The sequence below is a fragment of the Bufo gargarizans genome, chromosome 5 (genome assembly GCF_014858855.1).
Source record: "Bufo gargarizans isolate SCDJY-AF-19 chromosome 5, ASM1485885v1, whole genome shotgun sequence".
Classification (NCBI taxonomy): Eukaryota; Metazoa; Chordata; class Amphibia; order Anura; family Bufonidae; genus Bufo; species Bufo gargarizans.
In genome coordinates, this window is record NC_058084.1 from 99,190,441 (window position 1) to 99,210,571 (window position 20,131).

General features: G+C 41.8%; 1 protein-coding gene across 1 annotated transcript in view; it reads right to left on the reverse strand.

The window, feature by feature from the left end:
• Positions 1 to 20,131, reverse strand: part of SNTG1 (syntrophin gamma 1) — a 367,362-nt gene that overhangs the window by 100,698 nt on the left and 246,533 nt on the right. Inside the window, exon 11 of the mRNA XM_044294730.1 lies at positions 13,109 to 13,238. Coding sequence (XP_044150665.1) covers positions 13,109 to 13,238 — 130 coding nt within the window. The remainder of the gene's footprint in view (positions 1 to 13,108; positions 13,239 to 20,131) is intronic.

Below are 20,131 nucleotides of genomic sequence, written 5' to 3' on the forward strand. Positions count from 1 at the left end.
ATCAGGGGGGCTTCAAATGGGACATGGTGTTAAAAAAACAGTCCAGCAAAATCTGGCTTCCAAAAACCATACGGCACAACTTTCCCTCTACGCCCCGCTGTGTGGCCGTACAGTGGTTTATGGCCACATATGGGGTGTTTCTATAAACGGCAGAGTCAGGGCAATAAATATACAGTCTTATTTGGCTGTTAACCCTTGCTTTGTTAGTGGAAAAAATGGGTTAAAATGGAAAATTAGGCAAAAAAATGAAATTCTCAAATTTTATCCCCATTTGCCAATAACTCTTGTGCAACACCTAAAGGGTTAACAAAGTTTGTAAAATAAGTTTTGAATACCTTGAGGGGTGTAGTTTATAGAATGGGGTCATTTTTGGGCGGTTTCTATCATGTAAGCCTCACAAAGTGACTTCAGACCTGTAGTGGTCCCTAAAAATTTGGTTTTTGTAAATTTCTGAAGAATTTCAAGATTTGCTTCTAAACTTCTAAGCCTTGTAACATCCCCAAAAAATAAAATATCATTTCCAAAATAATTCAAACATAAAGTAGACATATGGGGAATGTAAAGTCATCGCAATTTTTGGGGGTAGTACTATGTATTACAGAAGTAGAGAAACTGAAACTTTGAAAATTTGCTGATTTTTCAAATTTTTTATAAATTAGGTATTTTTTATGCAAAAAAATATTTTTTTTTACTTCATTTTACCAGTGTCATGAAGTACAATATGTGACGGAAAAAAAAATATCTGAATGGCCTGGATAAGTCAAAGTGTTTTAAAGTTATCAGCACTTAAAGGGACACTGGTCAGATTTGCAAAAAATGGCCAAGTCCTTAAGGTGAAATAGGGTTGAGTCCTTAAGGGGTTAAACCTGGTGTCCTGAAGCCGTATTTGTGAGGATGATCTTCTGAAATAAAGCTACCCCTTACAGCTGCTATATAGTGCTGTATACTACTATACGCTGGTAGAGAACACTGTTATTTCTAAAGTGTAATATTAAGGGGCATTGGGGTGCACAGTGGGTACAATATTGGGAGTAGCAGCAGGATAATATTGTTGGGGGACCAGGTTAGGAGAATGATAGAAAAGTGGGGAGTCTAAGATGTCTGTGTGAAAAACTCTGCAGAGACGAGATGCGGCTGAAAGAAATCACCATGGCTTCCTGGTTCGAATGGAGAATACGAAAGAGAATTTCTATATCAGAGGAGATGTTACTGGATGTAAGAGGTATGTAGTGCTTTACTCTCTTGTATGTTTTGTAGCTCTGTATGTAATGTCCATAAATGTCTTTAACAGTAGGGATAAGGAGAGGAGTTAGAATGAGAAGTGGACCCATGGAAGGATCTAGGGGGCGATGGGCGCCATTTCAATTTTTGCCTCTGGCAGCAGACAGGCTTGGTGCACCCCTGCCCCTTGTATGTCCCTTCATCTTCCTTCTGTGGTACTGCAAAAATTACCCCCTTGCCTCCTATTCATGTTCAGGTCAGTTCAGCAGCTATCCCATGACTGCAAAACACTGACAATCTTTCTCTACTCAAGCCCTAAATGTAAGGAAGGGGGGGGGGGGAAGCTTTTAGTCACGTGGCACTATGTCATTACATCACAGCAAAATAAGAAACTATAGCACTTCCTCTACCACTTGACATCTTTGACAGCAAAGTTACTAAGAGCTCTGTTTTCAATTGAAATCTTACTGATGCTAAATTTTCTTTTGCTAGATAACAATTTTAATTAGCTCCAAACACCTATAATCGTTAGCACATATTACATGATAATGAAATTTAAGTGAAAAAGGGTAATATAATACAATACTATACGCAATGTGAGACACTAGTTACAATAAATAAGTCTCCCCATATATGGCATAATGTCTGGCAGCCATTAAAAGTGCTGAATATTACATTATCCACATTACACCATGAATACAATGTCCCTAGAAGTTCCTCCACACATTGTCATCAAGCCACTAAAACTGTTCTACCTTCATATATAGATTATTTGATGCATAATTGTTGTTAAACTAAATTGTTACTGCACCAACAGAAGCATTGTCTGTTTGGTTATTTTGAGGGAATGTTTCATGCATTTAATTTAAATTCTTAAAACATTTCTCTGGAGTAAGGCATATTGGAGATATAAACGTAATTCCTGCATTTTCTTTATACACAGTGCATTAAGTTATATTTGCTCTGCCGTAACTGTGTAACACTGTGCCACTGAACGGATTTGGCTTGAGTCTACTCATGGGGGAATTGTAGAGATGAACTCTTTCACCTTTGTATAGAGATCTGGACTTTATAGCAAGGGCCACCAGGCCTCTACCTCTGGGAGTAGTCGCCATTTAGAAGTTGCTGACCCAGGCGGGTCAAGAGACACCAATAGGGGGATAGGCAAAAGCATGGTCAGTGGAAGGGGTGGAATAGTAACATAATGTGGCCCTGGAAAAAAAAACCTAAAAGTGGTCCTATGTTGTAGGTGGGTCTAAATTGGCAGAAGGTGGAGCAACACAGGTAGGCAGGTGCAACATATGTATGCAGGGACAACATAAGTAGGCAGGTCCAGCAATACCATAATGCAAGAGTGTATATAATAGCAAGCACCAGGAAGGGGTCGTGGAAGGCCGCAAGCTGCTTGCAGCATGGAGCAGTGGGAAAGGTGAGTGCTCCAGCCCCAGACCCCGCTGAGAGAGAGGACATAGCGGTGGACAAGGACTGCCAGAATTACAAGCTGCAATGGATGTAAGTTAATTGAAAAAGAAATGTCATAGATTAATATAGTATCCTAGAAATTATGTGAATCTCCTCAGCTAATTGTTATCTGTGTCTAGGGTTTAATGTTACTATCCTGCCTTATCTGTGCCTCTTGCAATATATTACAGCTTTTATTATCCTGTGTCTTTCGCTGATCCAACACCAGTCTACACAGCAAAGCTTATATATGAGCAGCAGAAAGAGGAATTGTCAGCCTGCTGCAGTAGCTGTTTTAGTCGCCAGTGATATATACAGTGGGGAAAATAAGTATTTAATACAATGGCGATTTTGCTATTTTCTTTTTTTATCGTAGGTACACTTTAACTGTGAGAGACAGAATCAAAAAAAAATAAAAAATTCAGAAAATCACATTGTATGATTTTAAAATAATTAATTTGAATTTTATTTGATACAATAGAAAAACAGAACTTAATATTTGGTAAAGAAACCTTTGTTTGTAATTACAGAGGTCAGACGTTTTCTGTAGTTTTTGACCAAGCCTACACTGCAGCAGGGATTTTGGCCCACCCTTACTTACAGATCTTCTGCAGATATTTCATGTTTCGGGGCAGTCACTGGGCTACATTAAGTGTCAGCTCACTCCAAAGACTTTTGATTGGGTTCAGGTCTGGAGACTAGCTAGGCCACTCCAGGACCTTATAATGCTTCTTACAGAACCACTCCTTAGTTGCCCTGGCTGTGTGTTTTGGGTCATTGTCATGATGGAAGACCCATGACTCAACTTCAATGCGCTTACTGAGGGAAGAAGGTTGTTGGCCAAAATCTTGCAAAACATGGCCCCCATCTATCCTCCATTTATTACGGTGCAGTCGTTGTGTCCCCTTTGCAGAAAAGCATCCCCAAAGTATGATGTTTCTTCCCCCATGCTTCACGGTTGGGACAGTATTATTGGGGTTGTAAGTATCCTTCTTCCTCCAAACGCGGCAAGTGGAGTTAATACCAAAAGTTCTATTTTGGTCTCATCTGACCACATGACTTTCTCCCCTTCCTCCTCTGAATCATCCAAATGGTCAATAGTGAATTTCAAATGGGCCTGGACATGTGCTGCCATGAGCAGGGGGACCTTGCGTGCCCTGCAGGATTTTAATCCATGACGGAGTAGTGTGTTACTAACGGTAATCTTTGAGACTGTGGTCCCAGCTTTCTTCAGGCCATTGACCAGGTCCTCCCATGTAGTTCTGGGCTGATTCCTATCCTTTCTCAGAATCATGCTTACCCCACAAGGCAAGATCTTGCATGGAGCCCCAGACTGAGGAAGATTGACAGTCATCTTGTGTTTCTTCCATTTTCTAATAATTGCACCAACAGTTGTTGCCTTCTCACCAAGCTGTTTGCCTATTGTCCCGTAGCCCATCCCAGCCTTGTGTAGGTCTACAATTTTGTCCCTGGTGTCCTTAGACAGCTCTTAGGTCTTGGCCATGGTGGAAAGGTTTGGAGTGTGATTGATTGAGTGTGTGGACAGGTGTCTTTTATACAGGTAATGAGTTCAAACAGTCGCACTTAATACAGGTAATGAGTGCAGAGTAGAAGGGCTTCTTAAAAAGAAACTAACAAGTCTGTGAGAGACAGAATTCTTGCTGGTTGGTCGGTGATCAAATACTTATTTCATGCAATAAAATGGCAATTATTTAAAAATCATACAATGTGATTTTCAGTTGCTTTTTTTTTTTTTTTTTTAGATTCTGTCTCTAACAGTTGAAGTGCACGCACTATAAAAATTACAGACCTCTCCATTCTTTGTAGGTGGGAAAACTTGCAAAATTGCCAGTGTATCAAATACTTATTTTCCCCACTATATATATATATATATATATATATATATATGAAAAAATTGGACTGCACTCCAAGCAAATCTTCAGAAAAATCTGTGTTTATTCACCCATAAATGGCAAAGTGACGTTTCGGCTCCAACTGAGCCTTTCTCAAGCATTGGTGAACAGTAAATGGCAGGTATATAAAGGTGTATCACATATACAATCAATGAAATCACATAATTGATACTTTACAAATAGTATCTGTATACAATACATAAATGTGCAAAAAACGCAGATCATTCATATTACATAAAGTGACATGTGCTTGATATACTGACAAAATTCCAAATTGTGCCATATTATATATAAAAATACCGAAACGTACATAATTAATTGCACCTGTAGCTTATCACCATATCGTTTGTATATCAACTAGAATGGTAACCATGTGCAAAAATAAAAGAGACTAATGAATTTTAACCTGATAGACGGATGCAGCCCACGTATCGGTGCTACAGTATACGTGGGCTGCATCCGTCTATCAGGTTAAAATTCATTAGTCTCTTTTATTTTTGCACATGGTTACCATTCTAGTTGATATACAAACGATATGGTGATAAGCTACAGGTGCAATTAATTATGTACGTTTCGGTATTTTTATATATAATATGACACAATTTGGAATTTTGTCAGTATATCAAGCACATGTCACTTCATGTAATATGAATGATCTGCGTTTTTTGCACATTTATGTATTGTATACAGATACTATTTGTAAAGTATCAATTATGTGATTTCATTGATTGTATATGTGATACACCTTTATATACCTGCCATTTACTGTTCACCAATGCTTGAGAAAGGCTCAGTTGGAGCCGAAACGTCGCTTTGCCATTTATGGGTGAATAAACACAGATTTTTCTGAAGATTTGCTTGGAGTGCAGTCCAATTTTTTCATCTCTACTACTGGGTAAGCACCTGCTGCCGTACTTGGATTTTGCACCCATTTTTTACGCTATATTTGGAGGGTGGTGCCGCCTGTGGTTTTCCTTTTTATATATATATATAGTCCTGATTTGAATAATGTGTCATTATCTTGCTGAAGCCAAATGCATCTGCAATAGGTAGCGTGACCTAGTGCCATTGTAAAGTGAGAACATTGTCATTATATGAATGCCACAAAGCTTCATTCTCATTGTAAAGACAATAATTAAAAAGCAAGGGCATTTTAAAGGGATTACTGTATTTCTTTAGATGCCTTTCCTATCACACCAGCCACATGCAAAAAAAGTTCTTCAAATGTCCTGTCTACAAGCACAGTATAAAAGGATACGAAGCAGATGCGATTCCTCAGGCATTTCAACATCTCTAATACATTCTGGCAAGTGGCATTTTATATGCATGTGCTCATATAGAGTAACCATAATATACCAGAATCCATTAAATGTCACATGTGATGCCTCTGTACAGGATCTATACATAGGAGGGAAATTACATTTCAAAGTAGGTGTATTTAAGATTAAGGTACAGTGTGCTACTGTGCAATTCCCTTACTTAAAGGGAACCTGTCACCAGTTTTATGGTGTCCTAACTAAGGGCAACCTAAATAAGAGACTGATTCGCTTAGAAAAATGCTGGTTCACTTTCTTTAATTGACCCAGTCGATCTGACAACATCTTGTATTGAAAAGCTCCAGCTGATAATGATGAGTACATGAATATTCATGAGCTCCTGACTCTCCCCGCCTACCTGCTGCTGAATGACAGTTTGTTTCCATATGAATCAGCAGCAGGTGGGCAGGGGAGTGGCTATAGCTCTGAATTAAATATACGCTGGACTCAATGACATCACGCCGGACTCCAATCAGCTCATTACCATGCGGCATCTTTGTGTGTATATTATGAGGTAACCATCTGTCACACCAGTAAGTGAATACATCTAAGGCACTTTTTAGTAGTTAATGATTGTATATAATTAGTTAGATTATAATCAAATATCCACATGACAGGTTCCCTTTAAATAGGTATGAAGTAGGTGACAGATTCCCTTTAGAGAAATACAACTGGCTGAATACCTCTGCTACTGTATCATCCATAACTCCAGTGCTATTTTTATTAATTCCTCCACTGTTTGGCTGCTATAGATGCTGTTAGAGGCTTATTTAGAGGAGTAGATAATTCTTACAATACAAATGCTAACGATTCATGGTGGATGATATTCCTTTAGGCCTCTTTCCCACGGGCGAGTTTTCCGCGCGGGTGCAATGCGTGAGGTGAACACATTGCACCCGCACTGAGTACGGACCCACTCATTTCTATGGGGCTGTGCACATGAGTTGTGATTTTCATGCATCACTTGTGTGTTGCGTGAAAATCGCAGCATGCTCTATATTGTGTGTTTTTCACTCAACGCAGGCCCCTTAGAAGTGAATGGGGCTGCGTGAAAATTGCAAGCAAGTGCGGATGCGGTGCGATTTTCACGCATGGTTGCTAAGGAGACGAACGGGATGGGGACCTGATCTTTATTATTTTCCCTTATAACATGGTTATAAGGGAAAATAATAGCATTTTAAGTAAATTAGGGATGGAGGGGTTAAAACATAATAGACAAGTTTAACTCCTTGGTCGCATAGCGGATCTCCTCTTCTTTCTTTTTTCTTCAGGACCTGGGTAAAGGACCTTTGATGACGTCACTGTGCTCATCACATGATCCATCACATGGTCCATCACCATGGTGATGGACCATGTGATGAGAGCAGTGACATCATCAAAGGTCCTTTACCCAGGTCCTGATGAAAGAAGAGGAGATCCGCTATGCGACCAAGTGGATGGGGTGAGTTAAATTTTTTATTATTTTTAACCCCTCAATGGACATTTTACTAAGCATTCTGTATTAAAAATACTATTTTCCCTTATAACCATTTTATAAGGGAAAATAATAAAATCTACAGAACACCTAACTCAAACCAGAACTTCTGTGAAAAAGTCTGGGTTCGGGTCTGGGTACCAAACATGGCGATTTTTCTCACGCATGTGCAAAACGCATTAAAATGCTTTGCACTTGCGCAGAAAAATCATGCATTTTTATGCAATGCATCCACATCCTATCCGGCCCTCACACGCGACGCCCGTGTGAAAGAGGCCTTTATGTGAATGTATGTAGCAACTGAACAATTTTACTAAAAATGCTTGTTCAACGCTTGATGTGAGCAAGTAAACTATCATTTGTTGTTAATGAATTGTAGCAATGTAAATGTGTATCGTGTGGCCTTTTGCCGATAGGCATGATGACTAGACCTTTCTAAACTCAGTCGATGATCATCGTTTAAGAGAGTATCCAATCGATTATGAATAATTTTGTACATAATACTCCCTGCATATAAATACTTGTCATTAGTGTTGAGCGAATCAAGCTTCGGAGCCAAGATCCAAAGTCAATTCGCTCAGAACTTCATTTTAATGCTGTCCAGTCTGGAGATTCGACTCCATATAGCATTCAAATGTATGGTCTCCGGCTAGGGAGATTCACTATCTCCGAAGGCTCGCAGGACTTTGATTATAGAACTTATAAACCATTTTAAAGCTTGGATCCGAAGACCACTTCGGATTCCTGTTTTAAAATGGTTTTCAAGTTTAAAAATTGAATGCCAAAGTTATTCTCCGAAGTCTCACGAGACTTTGGATGACAACTAATTTCACCTCGCCGGAGGCCCTGCATTTTAATGCTGTTCTGAAACAGGTCTTGGATCCAAAGCTCAATTCTTTCAACACTAGTTGTCGTTATCATTGGCTTTGTGACGGTAAGTCACCCACGTCGTCAGTTGCCCTAATCATTATCTACTTTTCTAAATGAGACCTAAGTCTAAATGTCTGATAGCAGTGAATTTCGGTAGGTGATTCACAGAGCTCAATGGCTTGGAGCTGGGGACAGCCCACCTGATTTGGCACTGGAGTCATGATGGATGCTGCTGTCAGTTGTATTATATGGTATTTTGTGACTGCCAAAATAGTTACAAAATAACATTGTTACAGAGGTTGTCTCATAAAAGAAAATCTACATTTTCCAAACCAGCACCTGGATCTGAATACTTTTGTAATTAAAGAGGTATTATAGCTACTGAGGTAGTCAATGAAATCTATCTAAATAGTGCCACCTGCTGTTTGATCTTTTTCTAATTTCTTTGTCCTAGTCACTGAGATGGAAGCACATGCTCAGTTCCAATCTTCAACGGCCACCATTTCTGTAGCAGAAATGACATGCCCCCTGTTGAGTAAGGGTTGAGACACATGCATATATCTACATATATGCATGCAAACACTTGCATGCATGTATGATATATATGCATGCATTAATGGTCACTTTATGGGAGGATGTGTGCAGATGTGCCCAGCATCTGCGCACGTCTGCCCATGGTGACCCACAGGGGCTCATGGTGGCACCTGTGGGAAATATGTGCCCCCTTAGTGTATATATATATATATATATATATATATATATATTGGCCCTATATGGCCAGAGGGGGGAAGGTCATAGTGTTATGTGTGGATATGTGGATATGTCTGTATGCCCCTGTATTTGCACACATGTCCATTTATGCTTACAATAGAGTTGGGTATATATAATATATATAGATATGCCCCAATTGTCTTATATGCATGTGGCCAGTTATGTCCCCCAGTCATGGCGCCCCCCCCCCGCCTCCTCCTCCTCCTTCATACCTGCGGGTGATGGCACAAGATGGCTAGATTGTCCAGTTTCTGGTCACTTCAGAAGATCAATAGATCTCTTTAAAACATGCCCAGCAGAGCTCCCCCACCTTCTGTCTAGGGACTGTTTATGACATGGGTGTGTGTGTGTGCGGTGCCATGGTGTCTTTGGCTGTACAGATTGTGAGCCTCAGGGGGCCAGCCAGTTGTCTGCTGCAATCTGAGTGCATGCATTCCGTCACACGCACACGATGATGTCATTTCCCTACACCTTGGATGGGGGAAGGGGGGGGTGAGAGTGACTTATATATCAGTCCAAGGCAGAGGAAGAGGGTCTCTTGCAACCAGACTAGAATCAGAGACACATGAGAGAGCAGCTACATGATGACCATCTGGAAAAGGCCTACTAACTCTGGAAGGAATAAGTATTTACCTGTGTAGCCCCTATCTACCCCTCACATACCCCCTATATCCAACCCCTTCCCTGCCACCAACACATCCCATTGCAATAACTATACCCATACCCTCTACAACCCCTTGCCCATAACTCACCACCCTATGATCCCTCTCCCTGTCATCCACTCCTACCATTGCCCTGTAGCTCAGCAATCACTTGTAAGGTATTAACCCTGGCATTGTTGCACCTAACAGGAGCATCCCTGTTCCCTATACTCCTAACAGGAGCCAACCCTTGCATTGCTGGATCCCTACCCTTTAGTTCCCCTTATACTTGCAAGGTATAAACCCTTGCATTGCTGGACCCCTACCCAATGTCTGTGGCCTGCATTCACCCCTGCAGGGCCACCAATCTTAGGGATAGATTTGGACAGGTAGGGTGGACTGCTAATATGTGTGTGTGTATTGTATAGTTAGTTTGTGGGTAGAATTTGGGAACCGTGTAGTGTAGTTTAGGATTGTATATTTAGTGCTGTATTGTTAGTGTATTGCGTGCGTAGTGTATTGTAAGTAATAAATACTGTATTACTTGTAACTATCTGTGTAACGTGTAGTTATTGGCGATAGTTAGTTCAGTAAGGCGCATGCAGCTAGTGTAGTGATTAGTGTGAAGTATAGCAAAAGTATTGTGCTATTGTTATATAAAGGTATAAATAGGCGGAGTCATCACTAGACGGGTTCTTCCTATTTATGAATATCAATCATCGATATTCGCATAATGTTGGTGATTAATATTCCCCCTTTACACCCCCTGAGAAAGAACACCCCTCCCCCCTGCAGACAGCTTAATCAACCCTTTCCACCTCAGGGTAAAACTAAACCATCAATCAAGACTAACAGATGTCTCAGAAGATGGCCAGAGGGAGAAAAAAAAAAAATAGTCCAGCAAAACTAACTGCCTTCTTTACTCACGCTCCTCCTGTGCCCCAAGATTGCGCCGATTCCCGCCAGTGCGGTTAGGCTTCTCTGTCTTGGTAGGTCTCTCTTTATCTCTATAATGACATCAGGCTATATGGGTTGGTGGTGATTTATGACGTTCTTTTGGACTAGTGGTTATTATTCTGTTAACCTGCTGTTCCCCATGTATACATTATGTAATTATATGTGACCTACCTTTGTGATATTTTGTGATATTTATTGATTCATTATTTATTATATATTAATTTATGACAACACTGTCTGTAGCCTATGTCCCATCAGGGTGGTGTTTTACTCTGTCCACTTGGTTTTTAATGACTATGTCCTTGATATACACTCACCTAAAGAATTATTAGAAACACCATACTAATACGGTGTTAGACCCCCTTTTGCCTTCAGAACTGCCTTCATTCTACGTGGCATTGATTCCACAAGGTGCTGATAGCATTCTTTAGAAATGTTGGCCCATATTGATAGGATAGCATCTTGCAGTTGATGGAGATTTGAGGGATGCACATCCAGGGCACGAAGCTCCTGTTCCACCACATCCCAAAGATGCTCTATTGGGTTGAGATCTGGTGACTGTGGGGGCCATTTTAGTACAATGAACTCATTGTCATGTTCAAGAAACCAATTTGAAATGATTGGAGCTTTGTGACATGGTGCATTATCCTGCTGGAAGTAGCAATCAGAGGATGGGCACATGGTGGTCATGAAGGGATGGACATGGTCAGAAACAATGCTCAGGTAGCCCGTGGCATTTAAACAATGGCCAATTGACACTAAGGGGTCTAAAGTGTGCCCAGAAAACATCCCCCACACCATTACACCACCACCACCAGCCTGCACAGTGGTAACAAGGCATGATGGATACATGTTCTCATTCTGTTTATGCCAAATTCGGACTTTACCATTTCAATGTCTGAACAGAAATCGAAACTCATCAGACCAGGCAACATTTTTCCAATCTTCAACAGTCCAATTTTGGTGAGCTTGTGCAAATTGTAGCCTCTTTTTCCTATTTGTAGTGGAGATGAGTGGTACCCGGTGGGGTCTTCTGCTGTTGTAGCCCATCCGCCTCAAGGTTGTGCGTGTTGTGGCTTCACAAATGCTTTGCTGCATACCTTGGTTGTAACGAGTGGTTATTTCAGTCAATGTTGCTCTTCAGCTTGAATCAGTCGGCCCATTCTCCTCTGACCTCTAGCATCAACAAGGCATTTTCGCCCACAGGACTGCCGCATACTGGATGTTTTTCCCTTTTCACACCATTCTTTGTAAACCCTAGAAATGGTTGTGCTTGAAAATCCCAGTAACTGAGCAGATTGTGAAATACTCAGACCGGCCCGTCTGGCACCAACAACCATGCCACGCTCCAAATTGCTTAAATCACCTTTCTTTCCCATTCTGACATTCAGTTTGGAGTTCAGGAGATTGCCTTGACCAGGACCACAACCCTACATGCATTGAAGCAACTGCCATGTGATTGGTTGACTAGATAATCGCATTAATGAGAAATAGAACAGGTGTTCCTAATAATTCTTTAGGTGAGTGTATATCATGTTTTGTTATTAATTAAGTATTTATGATATTTGATAATAGTGTGCAGTCAGCTTCGTTTCTTCTGTAGGTTTTGAAATAAATTTAGCAGAACTGGAGCAATTAATGGGGAGATCTCTGAAACTATATTAGTTAAAGGGCTAGATTAGGTATGATTTTCATTTTTTACATTATTCTTAATATAACCCCTTTAATATAAAACATTGAATTTACAAATAGCTATTTTTTTTAAAATATAATATTGTATTATTAACTGTGTCCTTCCCTCATTTCTTGGAGATTGTAAGCCCTCACGGGCATGGTCCTGTCTCCTTCTGTACCAGTTTGTAACTCGTCTTGTTCATACTTATTGCAATTGTTTTATATTATCGATGTATACCCCTTTTCATATGTACAGTGCGATGAAAAGAATGGTGCTTTAATAAGAAATAATAATAATGATATCCTAAAAAAAAATCTCAGACTGTTTTTGAAATCTGAAGAATGTTGGTTTATTACCTTTTTTCAATACCTTTTTAAAGTAGAGGTAATGTGAATACAAAGTGATGCAATTTTGACTTTAATAATTCATTAGTTTGATATTCAATATAAATTGCATTATTTTGATCACATTCTGTGGAATATGTCTACCTAATAGCACTGATTGATTTCCATAAGCATTGGTATTCAGGAAGTATGCAGCTTCTGGGTCTATCGAACCAGCGTTAAAGAGACATACAGCAATGTAGCTGAATCTTGATAGTGGAAGAACAAATCAAAACCCCAGGCAGAATCTCACTTTTCATGAATGTTTTATAAGCGATTTAGTTATAGTATTATGTTCATTTCTCATGAGAAGCCCCGAGCTTTGCTTATCCGAAGATAAGACAAGGTGGTGTCTCTTAGGAATCAACAACAAAAAGAATTAGAAGTAGAACCTTTCAAAAGAGTCAAAAGAGCATTTTTACTTACGTTGTGCTTTGTGAGATTGGAAATGTTAGAAGATATAGATTGTAACCACTCTATGCAGTCATCACTCGACAAGCACTGTATTATTCCACTGCACACACCATCTACTGCAGTGATTTGAAATGCATTTTGCCTGTAAATACAGTAAAAATGTAAAGCTTAGCCATTGTTTACCAGTTATCATACCATAGGTGTGCTAGCACAAATTATTCACAAAGGAAGAGCAATGAGCAGCTTTCAGAAAACATTTTTATAGGATAACTGGAATTACAGTGAATCTTAAAGTGTATCTAAACCTTTCCACAAACACTTTATTGAAACTTATTGTAAATGCCATAAATGTAATTTTTCTAATATTATATTTTTTTGTGACATAGACACCTGGCTGATGTTCTTTCCACATAGATATCCTAGTTGGAATCTGACCAGTTTGTTTGCTTGTCATATAGTGATGTGCGTATAATTCACTGATTGTCTATGACAGCAGAGTTTGGGGTAACCATTTGTGGCCTTAATGGGGTATTCCAAAATCAGTGGACGGCCGGCCAAGCATGCACACAGCCGCTTCATTCATTTGTATGGTAGTTCTGGAGGCAGAAATTAATTGACTGTGTGCATGCCCAGCCAGCTCCTGTTCATTCGGATGGGGGGGGGGGGGCAAGGGGTACTAGGTCCCCGTTTTGGTGATTGGTGGGGTTCCCTTCCCAGTGGTAGAACCCTACTGATCAAATATTATCCCTATGGATAGACGATAACTTGACATAATCAGATTACCCATTTAATGCTTTCTGGACTTATGCCATGCATGTACAGTCGCAGACATTTAACCCCTCAGATGCCATGCTCAATTGTGACCACACCATCTGTGCTCCTGTGCTGATATGGGGGAAGTTATTTCTTGGTAGTGATAGACTGGAATCTGCTGAAGGAGGCTACATGCCTATCAGAGGTATATTACCAGGCTTATCAGACGTATATTCCAATGTAGGTCTGCAGCTAGCATCACTGTATTGGAGTATACTAAATTTCCTATCCACTAATTAAATTACATTAATGGGTAGTTAAAGCAATCTGATGAATGCACGTTCAGGTCCCCTAAGGTGGGCTTTTAAAAAAAAAAAAAAAAAAAAATTCAAATCACTTCTTTCCCCATAACAAAAAAAATAAACATATAAATAAAACATATAAATTATACAAATAAGAAATAAACATAATAATTATCGCTATGTCCCAAAAAAGCCTGAACTATTAAAATATGAATGTAACTGATTCACCATTTATTGACATTTCATCTCCTCCAAAAAATTTAAGTGCTTAAAAAGTCGATATAGCGGTGTTCATGTTACTGCGGTATTAAAAAACGGTGATATCGCAGTTTCCTAATTACCGCGCTATTTTGTGACGTCATCGAAGCGGTCATGTGCGCTGACCGCTTCAAAAACTGCGGCTGCTCGCCCCTGCATCATTACACACCAATTGCTTCCTGCAGCGGCCGACCAGGCTCCTCCTCGCTTGCTCCCATGGTGCAGTTTCCGCCCACCAACGTCTAACGTCAGAATCAGATGACGCCCAGGCTGAGCAGCACAGTAGCAGCGAGTGAGTGGCGGGAAAGTCAGTCAGAAGTTGAACTTTATCACAGCTGCCGGACGGGCAGCAATTATATGTGTTCTGTCCAACCTTGGCCTACTCAGTCGTCAGTCCTTCATGCCTGCCTGCCTGCAATGCAACTAGCTGCATGCTCCGCACTGCACATTGAAATAGCAGCCAGCAGGCAGGCAGGGAATGAGCCATTACGAGTCCCTCCCTCCCCCATGACCAACAAGAAGGAATTACTGTATGGTGGTGGCAGGCAGGTCACACAGGTGGCCATAAGGCATGGGGGGGCAGCACCTTGTGGCTGCTGCCCCCACTGTAATGTCTCCTTTTGTGGCTGCTGCCCCCATACTGTAATGTCTCCTTGTGGCTGCTGCCCCCATACTGTAATGTCTCCTTGTGGCTGCTGCCCCCATACTGTAATGTTTCCTTGTGGCTGCTGCCCCTGATACTGTAATGTCTCCTTGTGGCTGCTGCCCCGGCGAACACTGCCATACAGTGTGACAATTAATTTTAATGTCTCCAAGTTGTTGCTGCCTGGCCACTGCCCCAAGCAAATGTCTCCTTGTGCCCCCCATTATCCCCATAAAGTATAATGTCTCCTTGTGGCTTCCCTCATATATCTCCTTGTGTCCCTCATACAGTATAACGTCTCCTTGTGGCCACCCATACAGTATAATGTCTCCTGCTTGCTGCCCCATACAGTATAACATCTCCTTGTGGCTGCCCCATACAGTATAATGTCTCCTGCTGGCTGCCCCCTTACAGTATAACGTCTCCTTGTGCTGCCCCATACAGTATAACGTCTCCTTGTGGCTGTCCCCCATACAGTATAATGTCTCCTTGTGGCTGCCTCTATACAGTATAACGTCTCCTTGTGGCTGCCCCCATACAGTATAATGTCTCCTGCTGGCTGCCCCCTTACAGTATAACGTCTCCTTGTGCTGCCCCATACAGTATAACGTCTCCTTGTGGCTGCCCCCATACAGTATAATGTCTCCTTGTGGCTGCCCCCATACAGTATAATGTCTCCTGCTGGCTGCCCCCTTACAGTATAACGTCTCCTTGTGCTGCCCCATACAGTATAACGTCTCCTTGTGCTGCCCCATACAGTATAACGTCTCCTTGTGGCTGTCCCCCATACAGTATAATGTCTCCTTGTGGCTGCCTCTATACAGTATAACGTCTCCTTGTGGCTGCCCCCATACAGTATAATGTCTCCTGCTGGCTGCCCCCTTACAGTATAACGTCTCCTTGTGCTGCCCCATACAGTATAACGTCTCCTTGTGGCTGCCCCCATACAGTATAATGTCTCCTTGTGGCTGCCCCCATATAGTATAATGTCTCCTGCTGGCTGCCCCCTTACAGTATAACGTCTCCTTGTGCTGCCCCATACAGTATAACGTCTCCTTGTGGCTGCCCCCATACAGTATAACGTCTCCTTGTGGCTGTTCCCCATACAGTATAATGTCTCCTGCTGGCTGCCCCCATATAGTATAACGTCTCCTTGTGGCTGCCCCCATACAGTATAATGTCTCCTGCTGGCTGCCCCCTTACAGTATAACGTCTCCTTGTGCTGCCCCATACAGTATAACGTCTCCTTGTGGCTGTCCCCATACAGTATAATGTCTCCTTGTGGCTGTCCCCCATACAGTATAACGTCCCCTTGTGGGTGCCCCCATACAGTATAACGTCTCCTTGTGGCTGCCCCCATACAGTATAACGTCTCCTTGTGGCTGCCCCCATACAGTATAACGTCTCCTTGAGGCTGCCCCCATACAGTATAACGTCTCCTTGTGGCTGCCCCCATACAGTATAACGTCTCCTTGAGGCCGCCCCCATACAGTATAATGTCTCCTGCTGGCTGCCCCCATACAGTATAATGTCTCCTTGTGGCTGTCCCCCATACAGTATAACGTCCCCTTGTGGCTGCCCCCATACAGTATAACGTCTCCTTGTGGCTGCCCCCATACAGTACAACGTCCCCTTGTGGCTGCCCCCATACAGTATAACGTCTCCTTGTGGCTGCCCCCATACAGTACAATGTCTCCTGCTGGCTGCCCCATACAGTATAACGTCTCCTTGAGGCAGCCCCCATACAGTATAATGTCTCCTGCTGGCTGCCCCCATACAGTATAATGTCTCCTTGTGGCTGTCCCCCATACAGTATAACGTCCCCTTGAGGCTGCCCCCATACAGTACAATGTCTCCTGCTGGCTGCCCCCATACAGTATAACGTCTCCTTGTGGCTGCCCCCATACAGTATAACGTCTCCTTGAGGCCGCCCCCATACAGTATAATGTCTCCTGCTGGCTGCCCCCATACAGTATAATGTCTCCTTGTGGCTGTCCCCCATACAGTATAACGTCCCCTTGTGGCTGCCCCCATACAGTATAACGTCTCCTTGTGGCTGCCCCCATACAGTACAACGTCCCCTTGTGGCTGCCCCCATACAGTATAACGTCTCCTTGTGGCTGCCCCCATACAGTACAATGTCTCCTGCTGGCTGACCCATACAGTATAACGTCTCCTTGAGGCCGCCCCCATACAGTATAATGTCTCCTGCTGGCTGCCCCCATACAGTATAATGTCTCCTTGTGGCTGTCCCCCATACAGTATAACGTCCCCTTGAGGCTGCCCCCATACAGTACAATGTCTCCTGCTGGCTGCCCCCATACAGTATAACGTCTCCTTGTGGCTGCCCCCATACAGTATAACGTCTCCTTGTGTTTTTTTCTTTTAAACGAGTATTTATCGCAATATATATTGTTATCGCTATAAATTTCTTAATAGCATTGTCGTCTGAATATTTTTGATATCGCCCAACCCTAGGTGGAATTGCATTTTTTCCCAATTCCACCACATTTGGAATTTTTTACAGTTTTCCACTACATTGTATGCAGTATTAAATGGCGCGAAATGCAAAAGTGGAACAATCACAAGGTCCTAAGCGGGTAAAGACTGGGGGATTTCATATGAGTGTGGTGAATGCTTGTATGGATTGTGGATGTTTTTTTAATAGAGGTTGTTTTAAGGGAACCATTTTTCCCTAGCAGTCACTGTAGTCACTATACAGGCACTATTGCTCGTGACACGTGGAAGTGATTACGGTACTCTTATACCCCTAGTCTTTTGTACTCTAGTGTGTGTTTGGCACAGAGTGTCCATAATTTGTCTAGTCTAAAAAAGTTAAGCTGATGCAATAAATACTTTTTTTTTTCAATTTAACCCCCAAAAGTGGAGAAAAATATCATACAGAAGAAATCTGTGATTTTTATTGATTGTAATGTAAAAATGAAAGAGAATATACTAGCACTGCCACCCTTTCATTCTGAAATTAGACTGCTATCAATGATAAGTGATGGCATAACCAAGCAATATGCTATTACTCAGTAGTAAGCCCTTCTAATCTATAGGTCAGCTTCTATTGACTTTTTTTTAATAAAGCCATGCTAGTTCTTATGTGTTTTTCTTCTGAATGTGCTTCATCACCAGTCCCTATGGTGGAGAACGCGTGGGTTTACATGCCATCATTACCCTCCCTGCTTCAGCAATTTTCCTAAGCTTTTTTCTTCTCATGTTATTACGCTTTTCATTAATGCTCTTTGTGCATCCTGCTCAGTTGTAGTAACAATCATTGAATGAAAATTCATTATGTAAGTCAGCTGCCAAAGCGCCAATAATATTGTTCTGCCAGTCATTTGTATGAATACAAAAAGAAAAGAAGGAATAGCTTGCGTGTTGTAGATTTTTTTTGTTCTGCGTTCATATGAAAAGGAAGCAATCATAAGAATGTCTTATTATGCAACCCATGTACACACTGTACCGCTTACACTAAAGTCTATGTAAATGATGCTGCTTAATGGACTGGAACTTACCAGTGACTAGAGTAGCAGTAGTATTTATCCCGATGTTATTTAATAGCAGGTGAATTCAGACTAAAAAATATTGTATGATAGACTGACATGTTGTTTCATTACCACTTTCCTTCAAAACTTAACTTTGCTTATATGAAAAATACAAAAAAAATAATAATCAGGGATACATCACTAGAGACAGCCCAACATTACACCTTATTACACTAACAGCTTTAACATAGAATGAGAATACTGGGAGTTGTTTGGAAAAGCCCTTCTCTAGAGACATTTTAGCTGCCCCTGTCGCTCGTGGCAATCCAGAGCAAGATGATTTGATGTGTCTGAAAAGTCAGCCAAGTATTCACCGCCATAAATAGCACCTACGTTATAGTCAGTGCCTCGAGTGTAGCATTCCCAGGCACTGGTGCTTGCTTTAAACCACATTCAACTCTAAATTCCCAAATCTCTTATTGTAGCTCCATTTAACTGTTATTTCAAACTATGTCACTTCCAATATTTTTTAGGGAATTGTTGAAGGTGCATCACATTCAGAAACCTTCTGTGATACGCACAGACATTTCAGCTACCATTTTAGCTTCTACATATGAACTGTTGCAACAGAACAACCATCATCAGCACTGCTGCTCTGCATGTTCACACCTACTGTATGGTGCCGATTTAGAGATGAGCGAATTAAAACTGACAAAGTGGAATTTGCAACAAATGCGAATTTCCTAGCGCTTTGTGGTAACGAATCACAATTTTCCTAAAATGGTGGCTACACATATGAGGACATGGGGCATAGAACTCTGGGAAGGCGGGATCACCCAGATTGGCTGCACGCAGGAATTTCAATCAGCAGCCAGCCAGCCCTGTGATGTCACAGCCCTATAAATATGGCAGCCATTTTATATTCCGCCATTTTCCATCGTTCAGATTGCAGGGACAGACTTATGAGGGCGCTAGGGACAGCTATTGGAAAAACCTCTATGTTTAAAAAAAAAAAGGAAAAAAGGATTTATAAGTAGGGATGAGCGAACTCGAACTGTATAGTTCGGGTTCGTACCGAATTTTGGGGTGTCCGTGACACGGACCCGAACCCGGACATTTTCGTAAAAGTCCGGGTTCGGGTTCGGTGTTCGTCGCTTTCTTCGCGCTTTTGTGACGCTTTCTTGGCGCTTTTTGAAAGGCTGCAAAGCAGCCAATCAACAAGCGTCATACTACTTGCCCCAAGAGGCCATCACAGCCATGCCTACTATTGGCATGGCTGTGATTGGCCAGAGCACCATGTGACCCAGCCTCTATTTAAGCTGGAGTCACATAGCGCCGCCCGTCACTCTGCTCTGATTAGCGTAGGGAGAGGTTGCGGCTGCGACAGTAGGGCGAGATTAGGCAGATTAACTCCTCCAAAGGACTTGATTAACTGATCGATCTGCAGCTGTGGATCATTGAGCTGCTGATCCTCAATTGCTCACTGTTTTTAGGCTGCCCAGACCGTTTGTCAGTCACATTTTCTGGGGTGATCGGCGGCCATTTTGTGTCTTGTGGTGCGCCAGCACAAGCTGCGACCAAGTGC